This window comes from Diadema antillarum, unplaced genomic scaffold (assembly GCF_040938485.1).
Source record: "Diadema antillarum isolate AM-2024a unplaced genomic scaffold, OU_Dant_1.0 seq00001425_RagTag, whole genome shotgun sequence".
NCBI lineage: Eukaryota > Metazoa > Echinodermata > Echinoidea > Diadematoida > Diadematidae > Diadema > Diadema antillarum.
The window spans coordinates 371,773-390,612 of NW_027272177.1; the positions used below are offsets into that span (position 1 = coordinate 371,773).

Sequence of the window (18,840 nt, forward strand, 5' to 3'; positions counted from 1 at the left end):
CACACACACACACACACACACACACACACACACACACACACACACACACACACACACACACACACACACACGCACAAATAAACACTGTTCTCCAGCAACAATAGCACGTGAATAAAGAAGAAAAACTCTGGAATAATTTCACTCTAAAAGGACACAACCCATTGTGTATTAATCCAAATAGCAGACTGCTTCACTCACCTTCTTCAAGGCGTGCTCCAGAATACATTTCACGGCCAGTTCGAACTCGACGTCGGCCGCACGGAGGAGAGCGTCCCCGACCTTGACGTCGCAGGCCAGGAGCTCCTTGATGACAACTAATACACCAAAAACGACAACGACAAACAGAAGCATTATTTTTTTCTCTCTCTCTCTTAAACAGAAACGTACTAGGACCTACACGTATAGACACATTTTTCATATTTCTCTATCTTTGCTGAGGCAGCCATCTGTGATATATTGTACTGTAGAAGTCTTTGAGTTCTTTACAATTGTATAGTAGTTATGGTGTACAATACAGTTTTTCTTTTCTCTCTCTCTGTTGAGAAGTACCGTTGTGAGACAATTCAATATTTCCGCAGTATCTCAGCATGTACTATGCTGACATTGGTTGAAACCTTTACCGGCGGAGAATTGCAAAAAGAAAATAATATCAATTGAAAGGATCGATCTTTAACAATCTTTATAACGAAATCATATAAGGTATGCTATCGTAAAATATTGTGCAGTGTTCTTCATGGTCATTTTATTGATTCATAATCCCAATCCTATAATCATAATCATACAGAGCATTACTCTATATATATCCATTCGTCAGTGAAGGGTTGACTTCTGTGTTTATAGTTTGATTTCTTTTCGCTTTCTTATAAGATTATTACGTACATTGCCAACGTTTCGGTATCATGAAATACAGAGAAAAGCAATCCTGTCTTTCATTCAGTGGAAAATTACGAAGGATGTCTTTCATTCTCCTCGAGATTATAAGATTTTAAAAAAAAAATCCAAATATGTGAGTTGACTGGCGTGTGCTATTTCAGTAGCAGTCATGGCAAATCACTGGGATTCAAGTCTTCAATGTAAGTCGACCTACACTTTAAAAATAAAGAAATAGGAAAGGAAAAAATGTCAACTTTACACATTTACCAGTGTCACACTGGGAGCACTTTTACAGTTGTAATTTTGTACCTTTCAGACCAGTTTTACTATGGGAGCACCTTTACAGTTGCAGCTTTGTACCTTTCAGACCAGTATTACGATGGGAGCACCTTTAAAGGTGCAACTTTGCACCCTTCCGGTCTGAAGGGTGCAAAGTTGCATCCGTAAAGGTCCCCCCCCCCCCAGTGTGAAACTGGTAAAGCTGCAAAGTTAAACATATCTTTATTAGAGTGTGCGTGATACTGAAACTGAACGCATTTTGTGGCATTTTTTAGGCCTTTTGACATTTTACTCCCAACAGAAGACTTTCGCTGTTAAAGTGTTAAAGCTGCACAGTACTTTCGCACACTTTGGGAGTGTCTTCTGATATCATTTTGAGGAACAGCAGGCTACTGTGGCTTACTTAAGACCAATGAATCCTAATCTCGAGATTCTCAGTTCGACTTTCCACAGAAAATGCTCTCCGGACGCTCGATCACCATTGGCTGCACATGTTAACCTGCGTAGCGACCGCTAAGACGACGCTATTACGCTAACATGGTGTTCTGTACATGCGCGAGACAGCTGTATCCATGTATTGTTCAACCCTCAAGGCTGCGTCGTCTTAGTGTTCGCGTCACAAGTCTAAGCTCGCTATTATGTTTATGAGGGGACTTAAAATCGCCAATCCCATGATTATTTGATTATATAAACGCTTAAGCCTTTCCTCCAGCCAGTCAGTGGCCATAAATAACAAACAAATACTAGAGAGAATGTTAGTACGAGAAAGCACTTGATCCATTAACAAAAAGATAACAATAAGATCTTAACCTTTCTACGGAAAGCAAAAGGCATCAAAACCTGGAGTGAAAGGGTGGATCACAATGCAGTTACTTTAAAGACATTGGCCCGAATTCACGAAGGTGGTTTAAACTTAAACCATGGTACAAATTTAGACCATGGTCTAAAATAAGCGTTAAATAGGCGTACCAATACATGCGCGCATCAACGCACGTTTTTTACTGGATGCCTGTTAGCGTACGCAATCTGTGAATCACAAATACGCAAAAGAAATATACATAAACCATGGTTTAAATTTAGACCACCTTCGTGAATTCGGGCCATTATGGTCAACAGATCAAGATACAATCGTATAAAGTTGTTTTTATAGTGTGGCGTAACACAGATCCATCGGCATTCCAGGGTTTTCGAGTCTTATGTCAGGAGAAAATGCGACTACGTCGAATCATTAAATGGGCATCGCAGACGATTTTCATGATTTCATATTATGAAGTACATAAATCGACAGTTCCATGTATAGATTTGTGGAACTTATTGTGGTCCTTTGGCAGAGAAACAATACCTTAAAAAGCCTTGAACAATTTAATTGGGCCCTACACTGAACAGTGATGATGGCATAGGATCGTGCTCGGCTATATTATTTCAGAAATTTGGCAGTGTAGTTCCATTACAAAACCGCTTGCTTTGCAAATCCACCTGTTTATTATTATTGTTATTATTATTATTTTGTTGTGATTCCTTAAAGGGACTGTACAGTACTGGTTGAGGTAGGGATTCATGTTTTGAACATTCCTAAGTGAGATGATGAAAAGCCTCTTATGAAATATGAAAGAGCATGTAATTTTAAGAAGGATTCGAAGTTTATTTAATGAAAATTGGTTTTCAAATGGCTGAGATATGCAAAAAAAGTGCTAATGAATAAAAGACGACATGCCCCAACTTTATTAGGATCTCTTTGTTTCACTTTGTTTTTGGATATCTCAGCCATTTGAAAACCGATTTTCATCGAATAAACTTTTGATACCCCTTAGCACTGCATGCTCTTTGACAGCTCATAGAGTGGTTTCTGAATATCTCGCAAAATGTTAAAAGCTAAATCTACACCTCGACCAGAACTGTTTAAGCCCCAACTCATGCATTCTTATGGTGAGCGTGCCATGTAATCATCCTTGTTTACTGCAATTTGTTATGAATTTCAAGAATGTTCTCATTCTTCATCCCATACATTCTGAAACTCTTTAGTCGGTATTAACTAATTTACAGTTATTCAAATGTAAAAGTTTGAAAATCATGCGGAGGTCTCCTTCAAAGGTAACCACTTGGCAGCACTTAAATCAAAAACATCAGTGAAAACGAAGACCGCAGTGTCAATTGAAATATTGCTTATTATGTGAGTAAATTCAAAGGACAATTTTGGCTTCTACGGGTAATTCTCAGTCACGTTAAATTACTATCTCAAATCATTTCTGCAAAGTGAGTTTTCTAATCTGGAAATGCATGTGGATCTAGCGATGCTCACGCCTCCACACACGTGTTTACTCATAGCCACTGTTTGCATTACAGTTTGATGTTGTTGTTTTTTCGCTGTCCCTCACTACTGTGTGTCTTTCGTTGAAGTTCACTTATATGAACTAACAACTAGTACGGGTCAATGCCGTATATAAAGAGATTCTGGCCAACTCGGTTTTTTACTGATTGGTCAGAGGTGGCCCCATATGGTCTTTGAGGAGCCATGTCGTTACCAAAGTGCGCTCATACGCAGTGCCTATTGTTCACTTCATTTTATTTGGTAGATTTTCATTATTACGTCTGAGCGTACACGCTAATCCTGTAACGCGTAATACGCTGGGCAACGACATGGCGTCCAATCTACTAGTTGGCCAGACTCTCTTTATAATATACAGCACTGATACGGGATACCGCCAACAGGCAGAAGCACAATACTACTAGTATTTTGACCTAAATTTTCCATCGGCATCGGAGCATGAGGTTATCAGGTATAAGCCCTTACAAATTGCCTAGTTAGTTCTTCGATAGAATACCACAGGGTATAATAGCCAATTGTTCCTCTTCCATGAAGGTCATTTTTTTTTCTTTGCAATATGGGAAGGCATGCAGAAGATATAGGCCTACACATACAAATAAAAACACCCACGAACAAAGCGAACTTTTGCCTACAATCCTTTATCATATACTATAGGACTCTATCATGTATTGTAAATATAGGCTATGAGTTCCTGCTGATTATCCTAATAAGCGACATATTTTGCATCGTTCCCCATGACAAGCTGTGCAAGCGACTGAGCGACGGTACGTGACAGGTAATGCATATAATAGTATAATGTGATCACAGTCCGTTTTATGGCTTTAGATTTTCCCAATGCGTTACTAAAGTGATCGTTTTAAAGGAGGTACCTGTATCAACGTTTGTCTTTCTGCTGTCAATTTGTTGTACGGTATCATTGTCGTTTAGGGGGGGGGGGGGTGGTTCCCTCTCTCTCAAATATTGATGCTGCTAATCGTAGTGTAGGACCCCTTGCGCTCCCTTCTCTTACCGTATGTACATCTGCCGGTATTAAGACTGCGAATGTATATATCTCGCAGTACTACGCATGAATGATCTTTCAAATGCTGATAAAAGTAATATCAGTTACATGTAAGGCATTGAAAAGGAATACTCAAAGAAACAAAAGGCAACAAAACAAAGGCAACGACGACAAATCACGGGGGATTAAGATTACACCAACAGCGTTCGAGTAAAGTCAATGTTGGTCTTATGTGACATTCTTTTCTCACTGGCTGGGCTGTTACCAACCGAGGAAAGTCTCCGTTCTTCTGTTAGTTTATATACCCTGTCAGTTATTTGACAAAACAGCAGCAACAACAACTTTGACTTTAATATAGACGCTTTATTTCACAACGAAATACAGTTTCATTATAGTGCTTTCCGACTGATGGACCACATGTGAAAGCACTGAATTTATCTCAGTGAAATGATATCTAAAGGGATGGTACAGTATTGGTGGAGAGGAAAATTGGGCTTTTAAATTTTTTCGAGATACCAAGAAAACACTTATGATATAATACAGAGCATACAATTTTAAGAGGAATTCAAAGTTTATTTGATGAAAATCGTGTTTGGAATGACTGAAACATCCAAAAACAAAATAAAACAAAGCGATCGTAATAAAGTGTGGGTCCCACACTTATTGGAATTGCTCTCTTTTGGATATCTCAGCCATTTCAAAACCAATTTTCATCAAACAAACGTTGAATTCCTCATAGAATTACATGCTCTTTCATATTTCATAAGAGGTTTTTCATCATCTCACCCAAAAATGTTAGAAACTTTAAATTAGGTCTCAACCAAAACTGTACAATCCCTTTAACAAGCAAACAATAAATAAAGGGACAGGGAAATTTGTTCTGAAGGAGGAAACAGTCACAAGGCACCGATATATTCGCCAAATCAACACGGGGTGTATCTAATCCCTACACTGTAAACGTAGTGTTTAGGATTTAAACACTTTCATAAACAGTTATCTGTAACACTTTATAAACACATAAACGCGTTTATATATTATATAAACACTATTATGGAAAACTTTCATGAAACTTAAACACTTCACAAAGTTCATCAGAACACTTTAATAAACACCTTAACATGTTCACTCAAAGAAAGACATCTAAACACATGTTTAGGTAATAAACTTCATGTGTAGTGTTTAAACACGTCAACGTATTTGATTTATAAGGGTGCTTTGACACGTGTATTGCTAAACGCTTTTTTGTAACACTTTATAAACATTTAAACATACAGTATTTCTGAATCTAAAATAAACATTTCCAGTGTAAGTTGTTTACAACGACATACAAGTTATGTTAACATCTGCAATTTAAGGGAACGTGTTAAAACTGTGAAACCCATACATGGTGCTAATCAAAAGAAATCAAATATAACAATCATTTTTACATCTGGAAGCAGACGCTTTATCAAAAATGTTGATTTTAGTCTTTACCCTTAAAATTGAAAAAGGCTGAATTAAATATGAATGCACATTTATGTATCACGAAACCAATGAAAAGTTATTGGACGGAAACCTTGAATGAATTGAGACATTTTTATATATCGGATGAGTGTAACATATATTTGACATAATGTATCATAAAAACATAAAAAATTATTGATCAGAAACCTTGACTTTATGCGGTTCTTGAATAAAAAGATATCATGTCATGTGATCCTCCTCAATATTCGATTAAGAATTAAGGTGAAGGCCCCCTGCATTTTCATTTATATTTGCTGATAGCTTACCCTAATGTACATGCATTATATATGTATGCATATGATTATATGACTGTTCCCTTTAACATTGAAAGAATCATTATTATATAATGCATGTTCAAATGATTGTTGCATTATATTAAAGGAAGAAGTCAATACATTCACAGGTTATACCTTACGTTTACTTCGCTCAACTGTATAATCATAGATTAAAGAAGTTGACCATCGATAGTCTCTTGTATGTTTTAAAGTTCAATATCAGTGCATCATGGTGTCGCTTTCTTTCCTTTTATTTCCATATAAATTCGGTATATCACACTAATGAAGAGAATAGTGACAAAAAAATAGAGAAAGAAGAGGTAGAACATAATAACTTCACGACACTATATAGGTTTGGCTCTGCGACATGTCTGTTCTGGAATTAATAAAACTTTTGTATCATGAATGTCAGACGAGCTAGACAGACTGATAACCATTCCCCGACAGTATACATCTTTCTCAAAAGCCTCAATTTCCATGCTCTAACAAAAAGCAAACCACATTCTTTTAGCAATTTTTGATGGGGAGAATATAAAAAAAGGAATGTCAAAGTTCACCGCCATGTCTGTGCATAGAGAATAAAATGCTTTATCCATGGCTGAATGGGAAACTGGCGAGAAGAGAGGGATAGCAAGGAATAACTAAAAGCTTCGGTCTTATGTGCTTCTGTGTGTTTTATTTTCTCTTCCTTTCTCTTATATTGCAAATCCACAGTTCTTTTGTTGTTGTTGCGCCGTTGTTGTTGTTTTTTTCGTCGTAATTGTTTGTACGTACACAATATCTCCCAAGGCAATGATTCACATTCCCCAATTCGACTATACAGCCGGTAAAATCGCCCCCGGCCCCAGCCTATCTATAGACCCCATGTCTCAGATAACATTCATGTGTACAGACGGACAGACAGACATACACATAACAACCCACAAGTACACACACACACACGCACAAGCACAAGCAAACAGCAAACATACATGCCTGCTAAAGAGACACAGACAGTGTATCATGTTCAAGCAGATACGTTTTCCCCCATTAAGTAACCTGGCCACACATTGTTTTGGGGTTTTTTTTACCTTCAAGCTGGGAGACTTAAAAGTGTTTTCTGTAGTTTTTTTTTTTTCTTGTCCTTTCTTTTGACTATTTATATTTCGGTCTGTTTATCCGTGTGTTACCTCTCTACTCCACTATTTTCCTTCATAGAAACTTCAAGCAAGGCATGATTTCAGTTTTGTTTTATCTTCTTACGACAAGCCGAAGCTGGTACCTCACTGAGCGGCGACCGTTTGCGAACGTAGCGAATTTGAGATTCGCCAACTTCTCTGACGAACGTTTGCGAAAAGTCAAGGTTCGCTATTAGCGACAGTTAGCAACTTTTAGCGATGTTTAGCGACAATTAGCAACCCTTCAGCGAATGTTTGCGAAAGTGTTTGCGAAACACAGATGGCGACTATTAGCGAATGTTAGCAAATGTTAGCGACAATTTTGCAAATGTTAGCGACAGTTTTGCAAATATTAGCAACTGTTTGTTTGGGCGGTGAGTTGGCTCAGGGCGGTGAGTTGGCTCAGTCGGTAGCACGTCTGCCTCACGATCACGCGGCCCGGGTTCGAACCCGAGTCTGGACTGAGCAATGTTGTGTGTAAGCATACCGTCCCCTCTAGCAAGAAGCAAAACACTGTGTCCCTCGGATAGGACATAAAATGGAGGTCCCGTGTATGAGAGAGTAACAGCTCATGCACGTAAAAGATCCCGCTTCATTCATTCATCGCAAAGAGCAGGGTGTTTAACCCGGTGAAGTGGTCCCACCTCACATCCAACTGGACCCCATGGAAGACCAGCTTAATAGCTGAATATGGGCTATCCAGACATCTCTAGATGGAAAATGAACAAACAAACAAACAAACAAACAATCCTTTGCGACTATTTGCGAATGTTCTTGGACCTAGAAAAGTACCAGGCGATTACGTATAGTCAGACCCATAAAACGAACGTTAAAACCTTCCACTGAATTCAAATCTCTTGTAACAACCGTTCAAGATGGGTTTCCAGTATATGGAAATAAATTTCTGCCAAGAAGAGGCTCAACGTGTTGCTATCCTTGAAGAGCTGCTTTGTCAGGCTGCTGCTACAGCTATCGTGCGGCATAAGAGAAAAAAGATAAAGAAAAACAAGAAAGGAAGAAGAAAAGAAAGACTGTTGCGGTCAGAGAGTGGTTGTTGCAGAGGACAGACTTTGGTCAATATGAAAAGCTTTTGAAGCCATTACATGATGGAGATGTCAAGAGCTTCAAGAACTTTCTTAGAGTGGAACCTTGTCTGTTTCAGAAGCTTTTATATAGGAACCATATGGTTACTTGTTCGCTAGCAGTGGCGAATCAAATAAAAAAGTTAGCGACACCGTACTACGACCGTTTGCGAATTCTTACGAGTGTTTTGCGAATGTTTGCAACTGTTAGCGAAAATACAAACTGGCAAAGGTTTGCAAAGAAATTTTGAACATGTTCAAAATTTCTTTGCGACCAGAAATACTGTTTGCGACAATAAAAGCCGTTTGCGAACTTTCTTGCGACTGTTAACGAACCTTTTGCAACCCTTTACGAACCCTGGCGAAATCCCAAATTCGATACGTTTGCAAACGTTCGCCGCTCAGTGAGATACCCCTTTAGGAAGTATTATGTTACTAGTATTCCAGACTAAATTGAGATTACAAAAATAACGAACAAATATGCCCCAAAAAATGGGGATAAAGGGACTGCTAAACACGGTAGCCACATGCAATGAAGGTTGCACACAGGCAGGTATAAAATGGATACAGTCAAAGCTTGGCATGCTTCGTGGTGAAGATTATATCAATCAGGGTAGGTCAAAAGGTATGGAATAAAGGCAGCGCTAAACCAAAGCCGAATTCTCCCAATAAATTTGGACCGATTCTGCCCGAATATGGTCTGAATCAGATGAATTCGGTGGATTCGGAACCTAGTCGTCTCTGATTCGAGGGGGCTCCCCGAATCAGAGACGAATAGGTTCCGAACAGGTTCCGAATCAGAGCAGAATCGCCAATCTGGCTATATTCGCGAGGCTATTCGGGTCATTCCGGCCCCTCATTCGACCTACTCGGCTGTTATTCGGCTATATTCTTGTCTATTCAACTCACTCGCCTGTATTCTGCTTTGTATTCGGGTACCGATTCGGATGGATTCGGGGAGGTATTCGGGGCATTCTGTGCAGATTCGGCTCTATTCGTGTTATTCGGGTCTATTTGGCTAGATTATTCGGGCCGTTACTCCCCTTATGATACGAATAGGCCCGAATCTGCCCAGAATGCCTCTGCGAATCCAACCGAATTCCATCCGAATACATCCCGAAAGTGTCCGGAATGAAATTTGTCGGGTCCACATTTTGGAGTAGTTTTGAGGGTACTCAGTTGGTTTTGAACATTTCAAAACGAGCCGAATCCCTCCATGATTGTTCCAGAATCCCTCCCAAATTCTCGCCTATTTGGGGAAGGAGAACAGAATGCTCCCGAATCCGGGTATTCAGGTGGATTCGCAGCTGACTCGGCTCCGGAGTAACCGAGGCTTAAATGCAGAATACCATTTTGGTAATCGATGGTTCATATTCTTCTTGATACAGAATCTGCTTCACCCAGTTACTGAAAATATGTTCGATCAAATTAAGAGGGGGTATTACGTTTTGCCTTAGTTTTCCCGATATATAATGTGTAAATTACAGTCAAACACACATACACACCCATGCAAACATAAGAGATGTCTGTACAAAATGATCACATGTGGGCACGGTGGGTGTACAACAGTGTGTATGGGAGACAAAATATAATGGGTGATTTCAAGTTCGGTGCTAGTGCTAGTGCTAGTGCTAGCCCCCAAATAACAGCGTTAAATCGAGCTCCAACACCGACGGTCAGATTAACGAGGCGATACCGATCAAAATTATCGATCACCAGCACTAGGTGTTGGAATCGCAGCACCGCGAGCTCCGCGGGAATTGCGCGACGAAAACAGTGATGGCGTGTCATTACAGTCAAATACTGAAAAATGTAGCTAAAATTGCTTAGTTTTAGACATATAGTGAGGAAGATGGATTAAAATGCCACAAATTTCATCACTTCTTTAAAACACAATTATCCTTATTTTGCTCTTAGGCTCAGATTTATAGAGCCATGTCGAGGGTGTTCGTGTACGTTACGTGGGCGACCACTGCATTAGCATAGACTTTGCACGTAAAACGTGCATCTATTACGGACGTAAATAAGAGTCTCGCACTGGCAACGCTAACACCAGCACCGAACTTGAAATGACGAAAATGTTAATCCCTAGGGGCTAGTGTTGGTCAATGGCGAAAAAGCACGTAAATCGCTAACACAAACGGCGGAGCTCGGTTCAGCAGACGACATTCAACACCGAGCCCAGCACCAGCAACCGGAAATACGTCATAATTTTGAGGTCAAATCCCAACACCGACGTGATTTCAAGTTCGGTTTTATCGCCGGTGCTAGTGCTGAGATAGCACTAGCACTAGCACTAGCACCGAACTTGAAATCACCCACTGATAGCACGTCTTTATACTATTATATTTAGGTCTCCATTATACGAACATGTTATTGAAAAGTTCGCTCAACCAATGCACTTTTATCAAAGTCCTGAAGACTATGAGATAGATTTCTTCTGTCAGTCTGTAAGCTGAGAGGCTTGTCTCTACATAGAAAAACAAAAACCTGAACGTATTTCTGATTTTTCTTTCCTTGGTGTAATTCCCATATTTTGCTTCATTCAGTAGTAATGTATTATTACTGGTATGAATACTGCCTGAGGGCACAATGTGTGTGAAATCAACAACTAAATTTTCCCCAATGTTTGATTATAGAGAGGAGGCGGTATATTGCAGAGTCCCTCATACCAGCTGCATACGATTATGTTGGTTACTTGCTTCAAACCCCAAAGTAAGAAGTTTTCAACAGAGAGCATGTTAACCATTATAACCGTGACATGTTTAAAAGACTCGTCACCATTTTATGTTCATACGAGGCTAGTCTTTCCTCAAGTCTCATTAGTTCTTTATGGTAATGGGAGTAGATATACTCTCTAAAAAAATATCGAGTGAAAATATTCACTCTTAAAGGAGTGAATACAAAAAGAGTGAATTTAGAGTGAAATTGGAGTGAATTTTGAGTGAAAATGTTCGTCTTCACTCGTTTTAGAGTGACCTCAGGGATCACTCCAAAATCTTCGAGTGATCCCTGAGGTCACATCAAAATGAGTGGAAATGAACATTTTCACTCGAAATTCACTCCAATTTCACTCTAAATTTACTCTTTTTTGTATTCACTCTTTTAAGAGTGAATATTTTCACTCGATTTTTTTAGAGAGTATATTCATAGATAAATAAGGTTGGTTTTTCGCAAACTGTTGCTCTGGATACGTTATATGGTTATACACATGCATCAATGTAAATTCATGCAATTCTAAAAGAAGACATTCTCAGAAGAGATGAGTTTTAAGTTTACTGAAATCAAAATTTCGATAAAATGAGGGTCCTGTTATGAGCGATATGTGAACAGTATGGTGTGTCGGGGAGGGCTCGTGGCTTTCTAACTCGAGGTTCCGAATTCGAGTCCTTGACTGCTGTTCACACATTTTTTTTTGACACGGGCGTTGGTTACCCTGCTGTATTACGGTCATCTTTGTACAGTTGTAAAATGACAATACTGGAAATACTAAGGTTTAACACGGAAGAGACTACTACGACGCAACATTTGTTTTAATTTTCAGCCATGAGTCGGCCATTAGTTTCGTTCCTCAAGTGTAACGCTCACCTGAGCAGTTATTTCCAGAGTAGTGTTATTCCGTATGGAACAAATATTCTTTCCTGTGTCAAAAGGTTGTGATCAATAGATCAGTGTCTTGTTTCTGTGGATCGTCTTGACTGACAGCTTACCAGTTGAGTTAACACTAAAAATAGTCATTTCATAAACAACAAACATTCAAATGACATTAACCTATGCTATTCAATATATTCATCATAAGGCAATACGGTCACGGGTCCACGTCGAATGGAAATCAAGCGAGACGACTCTTTACATAAGCACACTTTATAGGCAGAAGTAATGACCCTGGCATTGTTGACAAAAGAAAAATACCACCTAACTACTTAGGAAAAAAATCACGAATCTCACCTTTCAAAGCACGTCTTTAACGGTTTCGTAAACATACATGACTTTGTGACCCGCAAAGTGTTAATGTCAGAGACTCTATTGTTTTGAAAAATCGTCCGGACTTCTCCTTTAACTGTCTGTGTTGTGGACCAGTGTACAGATTCATGGCCAATGCCAGCAAATGGTGATGGTAATGTACCCTTTTGACCAGACATCGTGCGCTACGGCGATATACCGGTGACACGACTTGCTCCTGCGACAATTACCCCGGTCTTATTTTCTCCAAGGATTTAGGGTTGTGGTTAGAGTTGTGCTAGGGTTTTAGGGTTTATTTTGATGTGAAGATTAGGATTAGGGTGAGAGTTATATTTGTGGGTATAGGTTTTATGTTTGGCTTGGTGTGCAGATATTTCATAGGAGTTATTGTCGCAGGAGCAAATGTCGTGACACCAATATACCACTCTGCGAGACGAATAATAATTATACACGACCACCACGTCACAGAACTTGACTGTGACGTAAATACTCAATCCTGAGTGATACACGCCATTAAAACGTAAACAACAACAACAACAACACGGCTGACAATATTTGAGAACCCCAAACGCCACATTGAACATCACGTTGACCGCTCGATGAACTTTGCAGTCCCTTCAGCCAAAAAAGCTGAAGCCACTCACTCTTTGTTATTGTTGTTGTATAATGTTTGTTTGTTTGTCTGTTTTGTTTGTTTATTTTGTTTGTTTGTTTGCTGTTACAAGGGGATTCTTCTCTTTTTGAAATCCTCGAGGGAATGTCAGACATAAATCTTAAATTAAAATCTCTAACATTGAGGCCTTGGCCAGACGGTAAAACGAAAATGACGCATCGAGCTAATTGTAACTCCGAGATATAGAATGCTGAATCCAACCAGTATTTTCCCATGAAGTGATTCAGGCGAAAAGATAACACACGGTAACCCCAGCCTCTTTACTGGCAGAGACGATACCTTTTGTTATAGCCCAAGTCTTAATGATGTCAACTAGAACATTTAAAATTCTCGGCCTTGGGGTATTTTCATGTCATGCTGACATTGCCTATAAGAAGGGTAAATAGCCCATTCTACTTTTTCAATCATTGTCCGATTGTGCACAGCACTGACTGAAAGAAATTCTTATTCCCTTATTATGTTTACGTACAGTATGCCAGAATGTTAAAGGGAGGGGGTTTCATTGTCTGAACAGTTTGGAGGAGGAGGAGGAGGAGGAGGAGGAGGAGGAGGAGGGGGGGGGGGGGTATTTATTCTCAACCCCACACCGTCATGTGTCATGTGCCTTCATATGTCACGTCATCTGTCATATATGTTACCATTGTAGATATCACTGACTTCTTCTTGAAGTGAAGTATGCTACTCACGAAATATACCATACACTCACACTTCTCAAATGATGGAAAGTTTATACATGAATGTTTCGTTAATGTACTGTTATTCTTGCCAGTTTGTACCAAAGTTAATTGTTTTACATTGTACTCGCATAACACAGGATGGTGATTGAGTTTTAATACACTTAAACTAAACTAAACTGTTTTAACCGAAAAAAAAATCAGACTTCAGAGAAACTCGCGTAAGCGCAAAAGTGTGGCTAAAATATGCTTGAGACATTTTGCCGCAGTGTCATGGGAAAGTCAAACAGCGCGATTCTTAATGTTATGATATTTGCAATGGGTGTTAATTCTCATTATCACCGTTGTCATACTTTTGAGCTTGTCTCATGATTCATCCAGTATAAGAGAAAGGTACAATAATTTTTCTCATAGTTCACCCTCATTCGTTCTCTCGAAAAAAAAAGACAATGTCCATTGGTACATTAATGCAGCATATTCTTTTCTTCGCGGTACTTCATGCAACTCAATCGATGGCCATGAGACATGGTTTGATATAGGCCAGGTGGCTAACCTTCTCTGAACTAATATTGGTTTGAACTGTGGGAAACAACGTTCCACAAACTGACTCAGACCAAACTGTGAGAAAGGATGTTCTGTATATATACAACTGACTTATACACTGAACTATCGGAAAGAATGTTCCACAAAAATCTACCTTTTGTGGGAGGCAAACCTGAGCTAAATTCCCATGGAGGCCGTCAGCCCCATCATGATAATTATAATGCTTGTGCTGACGGTCTCCTGTTTCCTCCATAAGTCACGTGTACTGCTTTTTGATTTTATACAACCATAATATCTTATAATAACCATACTGTTGCATTTCATAATATTGTACTTTTGTTTGGTTCCTTTGTAATGTAGTTGTGTTGCGTGTAATTCTCTACAAGAATTTAGCTGTATTTCGTGTTTATTTGAGAAGCAGAATAAAACAAACAAACAAACAAACAAACAAGTTAACACATTCTTATTCTCACATGCGCTGAGTCCTTCAAACACTTCATGCGATATGACCAAAAAAAAAAAATAAGTATAGCACAGGCATATACCGTATACGCACTAACACAGACACAACCCTATCCAGATATAGTGATCCGACTTGCCTTGGATTGTATAATAATCTGGAGGGGGATTAATGCTTACTGTTATAATTCAAGTGATCAGTTGACTGTTCAACGTTTTCATGCTACAAGACACGACGCACAGTTTAGGACTCTGATGCCTCATGAATACACAACGCCGCCAAAACGATTACAGTTTGTTATTCCAAAGGTTTGTACACGGTGTAATTCCGAAGGTTCGGTAATACGTACATTTCCCTCCCACCCTCTTCCCATTTCAGATTTACGAACCTTCGAAATAATAAAACTTTTCATTTCATTAACAAACATTTCAATTTCGCTTTCGGATTAACGAATCTTTTTATTGTGGAACCTTTGGAATAACGCAATAACATTATTGTTCGGATCAACGATCTCTATTTCATTTTCGGATTAATGAACGTCTAGATAGGGAATGTGTGTATTTCGGAGTAACAAAATTCATTCCATTTTTGGCCAGGAAAGTATCCTTAACACGGATAGGATTTCGCGTACTTATTGCTGTAGGACAGATAATGTTGTCGTGTGTCAATCCAGGAAGGTGGTCACTGGTCTGACGAACTTTTGGGGGTCATAGGAATCCTGTAGGGGACTACAGCTGGCAAAAAGTCTGAAAGCCAGGTTTGGATATAACCTAAACTTCACAAATCATTCGTTTTTGAACGGATCGAATTCGACTGATTAACTTTGAACTTCATTCATCATCGTCGTCATCATCATCATCATCATCATCATCATCATCATCATCATCATCATCATTATCAGTATGCGGAAGGAATAGGTATATAGCGCTGTCGAGGCTTCCGGGCCGGTCTCTCTTCGAGTTGTACGTGATCCTACCTAAACTTATAGTGCACGTGTGTGGCATGGGTAAACGGACAAGCACATTCGTTATAGGGAAGAGATTGGTGTATAGGGAGGACCAGTACACGTGCTTGTCCAACCTAGATTGACGTCTTCACCATCCTTTTCTGCCACTTATGTGTCTGCGATAAAGTCCATATCTCAATAGATCTTAGTAATGCAGTTTGAACGCCATCTGCCGACCCTTTCAAAGAAGCATTGAAAGGAAGAGGTACGCAGGGTCTACTCCAATGACATTGGAAGAAGAAGAAGAAGAAGAAGAAGAAGAAGAAGAAGAAGAAGACGACGACGACGACGAAGAAGAAGAAGAAGAAGGCAAGAAGAAGAAACGGTACCAGATAAAGCTGCTGCCTACCTTTTATTTCAAGCAGTCACAGCTTACTTTGTAACTGCCTGTACTGAAAATCTAAATGGACTTACACCAACTTGACTCATAAAAGGTGTATTATAGCAGGGAACTCTGGACGTGTTTCCCAAGGATGGTTCGTATTCACGGGCGAAGTCAATAAAAGTCGCTTTTCAGGGATAACCCCCAAGATTAAGATTGGCCAAGCCTGGGACTATTTCTTCTTCTTCTTCTTTTCTTTTTAGTCAATCAGACAATCTCACGCACAATCGTTTATCGATCGTTACTGTCGTTCGGACAGCCAATTTAAGATTCAAAACCCACGCGTCATTTGAGCCGGGCAGCTCGGAGTGCAGCGACGCGTCGGTGCGACCAGAATAGGGTCCGGTGCGTCGCATGAAAGGGATAACCCGGCTGCCTGAAGGGTTCAGTCCACTTACACAAGCACTGATTTGTATGACTCTTGTGTATTGTGGAATTTTCCAACAATCCTATGTGATGTGATAATCACTGTCATTGGGCTGCTGAGTACGCAGAAAGACTTCCAAGTGTACCCCCCCCCCATTATTGGACACACCTGAACTTACATTGTATTTGTGAGCTTCCTCTGAAGTCCGCATTTCCCTAGGATCGGCACCAAGATCAATGTTACCCTAACTCTAACGAACCCTAACCTTAACCCTAATCCTAAACTGAGTAAACTCTAATCCTAATCCAAAAGCCACCTAAACTTATTCATGTTAAATACATAACGTATAGCGGGGGGTACATATGGAAGTCTTGCCTCGTTGTACGTTCACATGTCTGCCACTTAAGGGAAATTTCTATGAAACCACTCTGCATTTTTATCTGTCATTTTATTGGGAGTGTAATATATATTTTCCTTAATCAGCCTATGACAAAAAAAAGAGAGCAATCACCTTCAATATACGAATGTAATATGAATGTGATTATGTGTACTTGATTAGACAAAAGTGTTGACGCTTTGGTGCATTACATATTTCTCTGTCAAGAACGAAAATCGACGTGTTTCATCCCTTTATATTTGTATGTCAAATGCGTGATCTCCCTCTCTTGATCTTTCTTCTCTCTCTTAGAAATGATATAGCTGACTGACCTTGCACAGTTTCCTAGGCTATTATATGCAGTAAATGCGGTAAATACACTGTAACGGAAGGTCGCGACGAAGGTCATCACCAACCACCTGATTCATTTTTCGAGAAAAAAATAATCGACACGCGTCTTGGCGCAACTACGAAAAAAAAAAACACCACTGGTCACGAAGGTCTCTAGTGGTGATCGAGACACAGTGAATGAGGGAAGAAATCAAAGCTTTTCGAGTCTCCAAATCCGCCATTCCTCTTCCACATCTACATCGGTACTCAGCAAAGTCAATTCTGGATAAGTGTGGTGCTTAGGAAGAAGCTCGAATCTACGTGAAGTTGGTCGACCGTTGTGCAAATATATTTACATGGTGCATCTTGATATTATCTTCCGTCTACATGAATGTCTGATCCTGCCCTGAATATATTGATAGAGATGGATATGACTACCCACCCCCCCCCCCCCATCCTTGCACCCTTCTCATCCAACCTCCCCCCTCCCATTCTTTCTTTTCTCTTCTTCCACGTCTTTCCTCTCAAACTTAGGAAGGTCCAATGTCTGAAAAATCCCAATACAACAGAAAAAATCAGCAAAATATTTAGGCTCGAGAATATGAATAATATCATTCACTCCTGATTTGGATATCGATATTACGTAAGGGTATAGCAATGACCGAGTTGCAAAAATGCAAACTTTTTAAACAACTATATCTGGATATTAAACGTTTACATACCAACGTAGCCTTCCAACACGGCCAGTTGCATGGCAGTGTAACCATCTTCATTCTTGGCGTTCAGGTCTATCCCCAATTCGTTCCTCTTGTCCAACAGTGCCTTCAGCGTTGCCACCTCGCCCGACGCGGCGGCCTGGAAGTAAGCCTCCTGCCCGCTGAGGGGCTCTTCGTCACTTGCCATGGCGCGCACTGATTCCGCAGGATTTTTTGAATTCGGCACTCTCCGTGTAGCTTGAACTGTCTCACCACTTGCAGACACCTGTTTAGCGATATCAAGTATTATTCCAATGGGTGAGATAACAGGTTGTAGCCATTAACAAGCCAAGTAAATGGTAGGGCTTGTTAAATCGTTCTTGCAGCCACGGCTTCACTGTTCCTTCTCACCGTCCGCAAAATCGTCCGATATCTCATGGTTGCGCAGCACCAAAGACGCCACTCAACTGTAACCACCAGCTTTATCGTCAGCCTATCAAAATCTCTTCTTCTATTATGGGCATTGTTGTTCGCGTGTGTGTGCTCCTATTGTTGCTGTTTCTGTTTCCTTTTTGCAACCTCCGTGCTCCAACCATGCAAGGTTTGCTCGCAGATTTCACCAAAATACTTCTTTTTATTTTCTTTCTCAAACAGATCTATCTGATGGCCTTCCAGCAGACGAAATGCGACGCATTTGTGGAAAAAAACCCACCGTTATGGTAAATAATGCATACCCGTAATTAAAGCAAGTCGAGAGAGAGAGACATGGAAACAAATGATTAGGCAAATTTAGTGATGGTGTCCTATAAGCTCCCTCGGCCTCTTGACCTATAATCCTTTTGGCTTTTTATTAAAATGTAAGCATCATATCCCGTA

General features: G+C 39.9%; 1 protein-coding gene across 1 annotated transcript in view; it reads right to left on the bottom strand.

Moving 5' to 3' along the window:
- LOC139709290 (short transient receptor potential channel 4-like) overlaps nt 1-18,172 on the bottom strand; it is a 53,036-nt gene extending 34,864 nt beyond the window's left edge. Inside the window, exons 1-2 of the mRNA XM_071621240.1 lie at nt 17,992-18,172; nt 199-314 (exon numbers count right to left, since the gene is read on the bottom strand). Of these exons, the coding sequence (XP_071477341.1) occupies nt 199-314; nt 17,992-18,172 (297 nt within the window). The remainder of the gene's footprint in view (nt 1-198; nt 315-17,991) is intronic.
- Between the last annotated feature and the right edge of the window lie 668 nt (nt 18,173-18,840).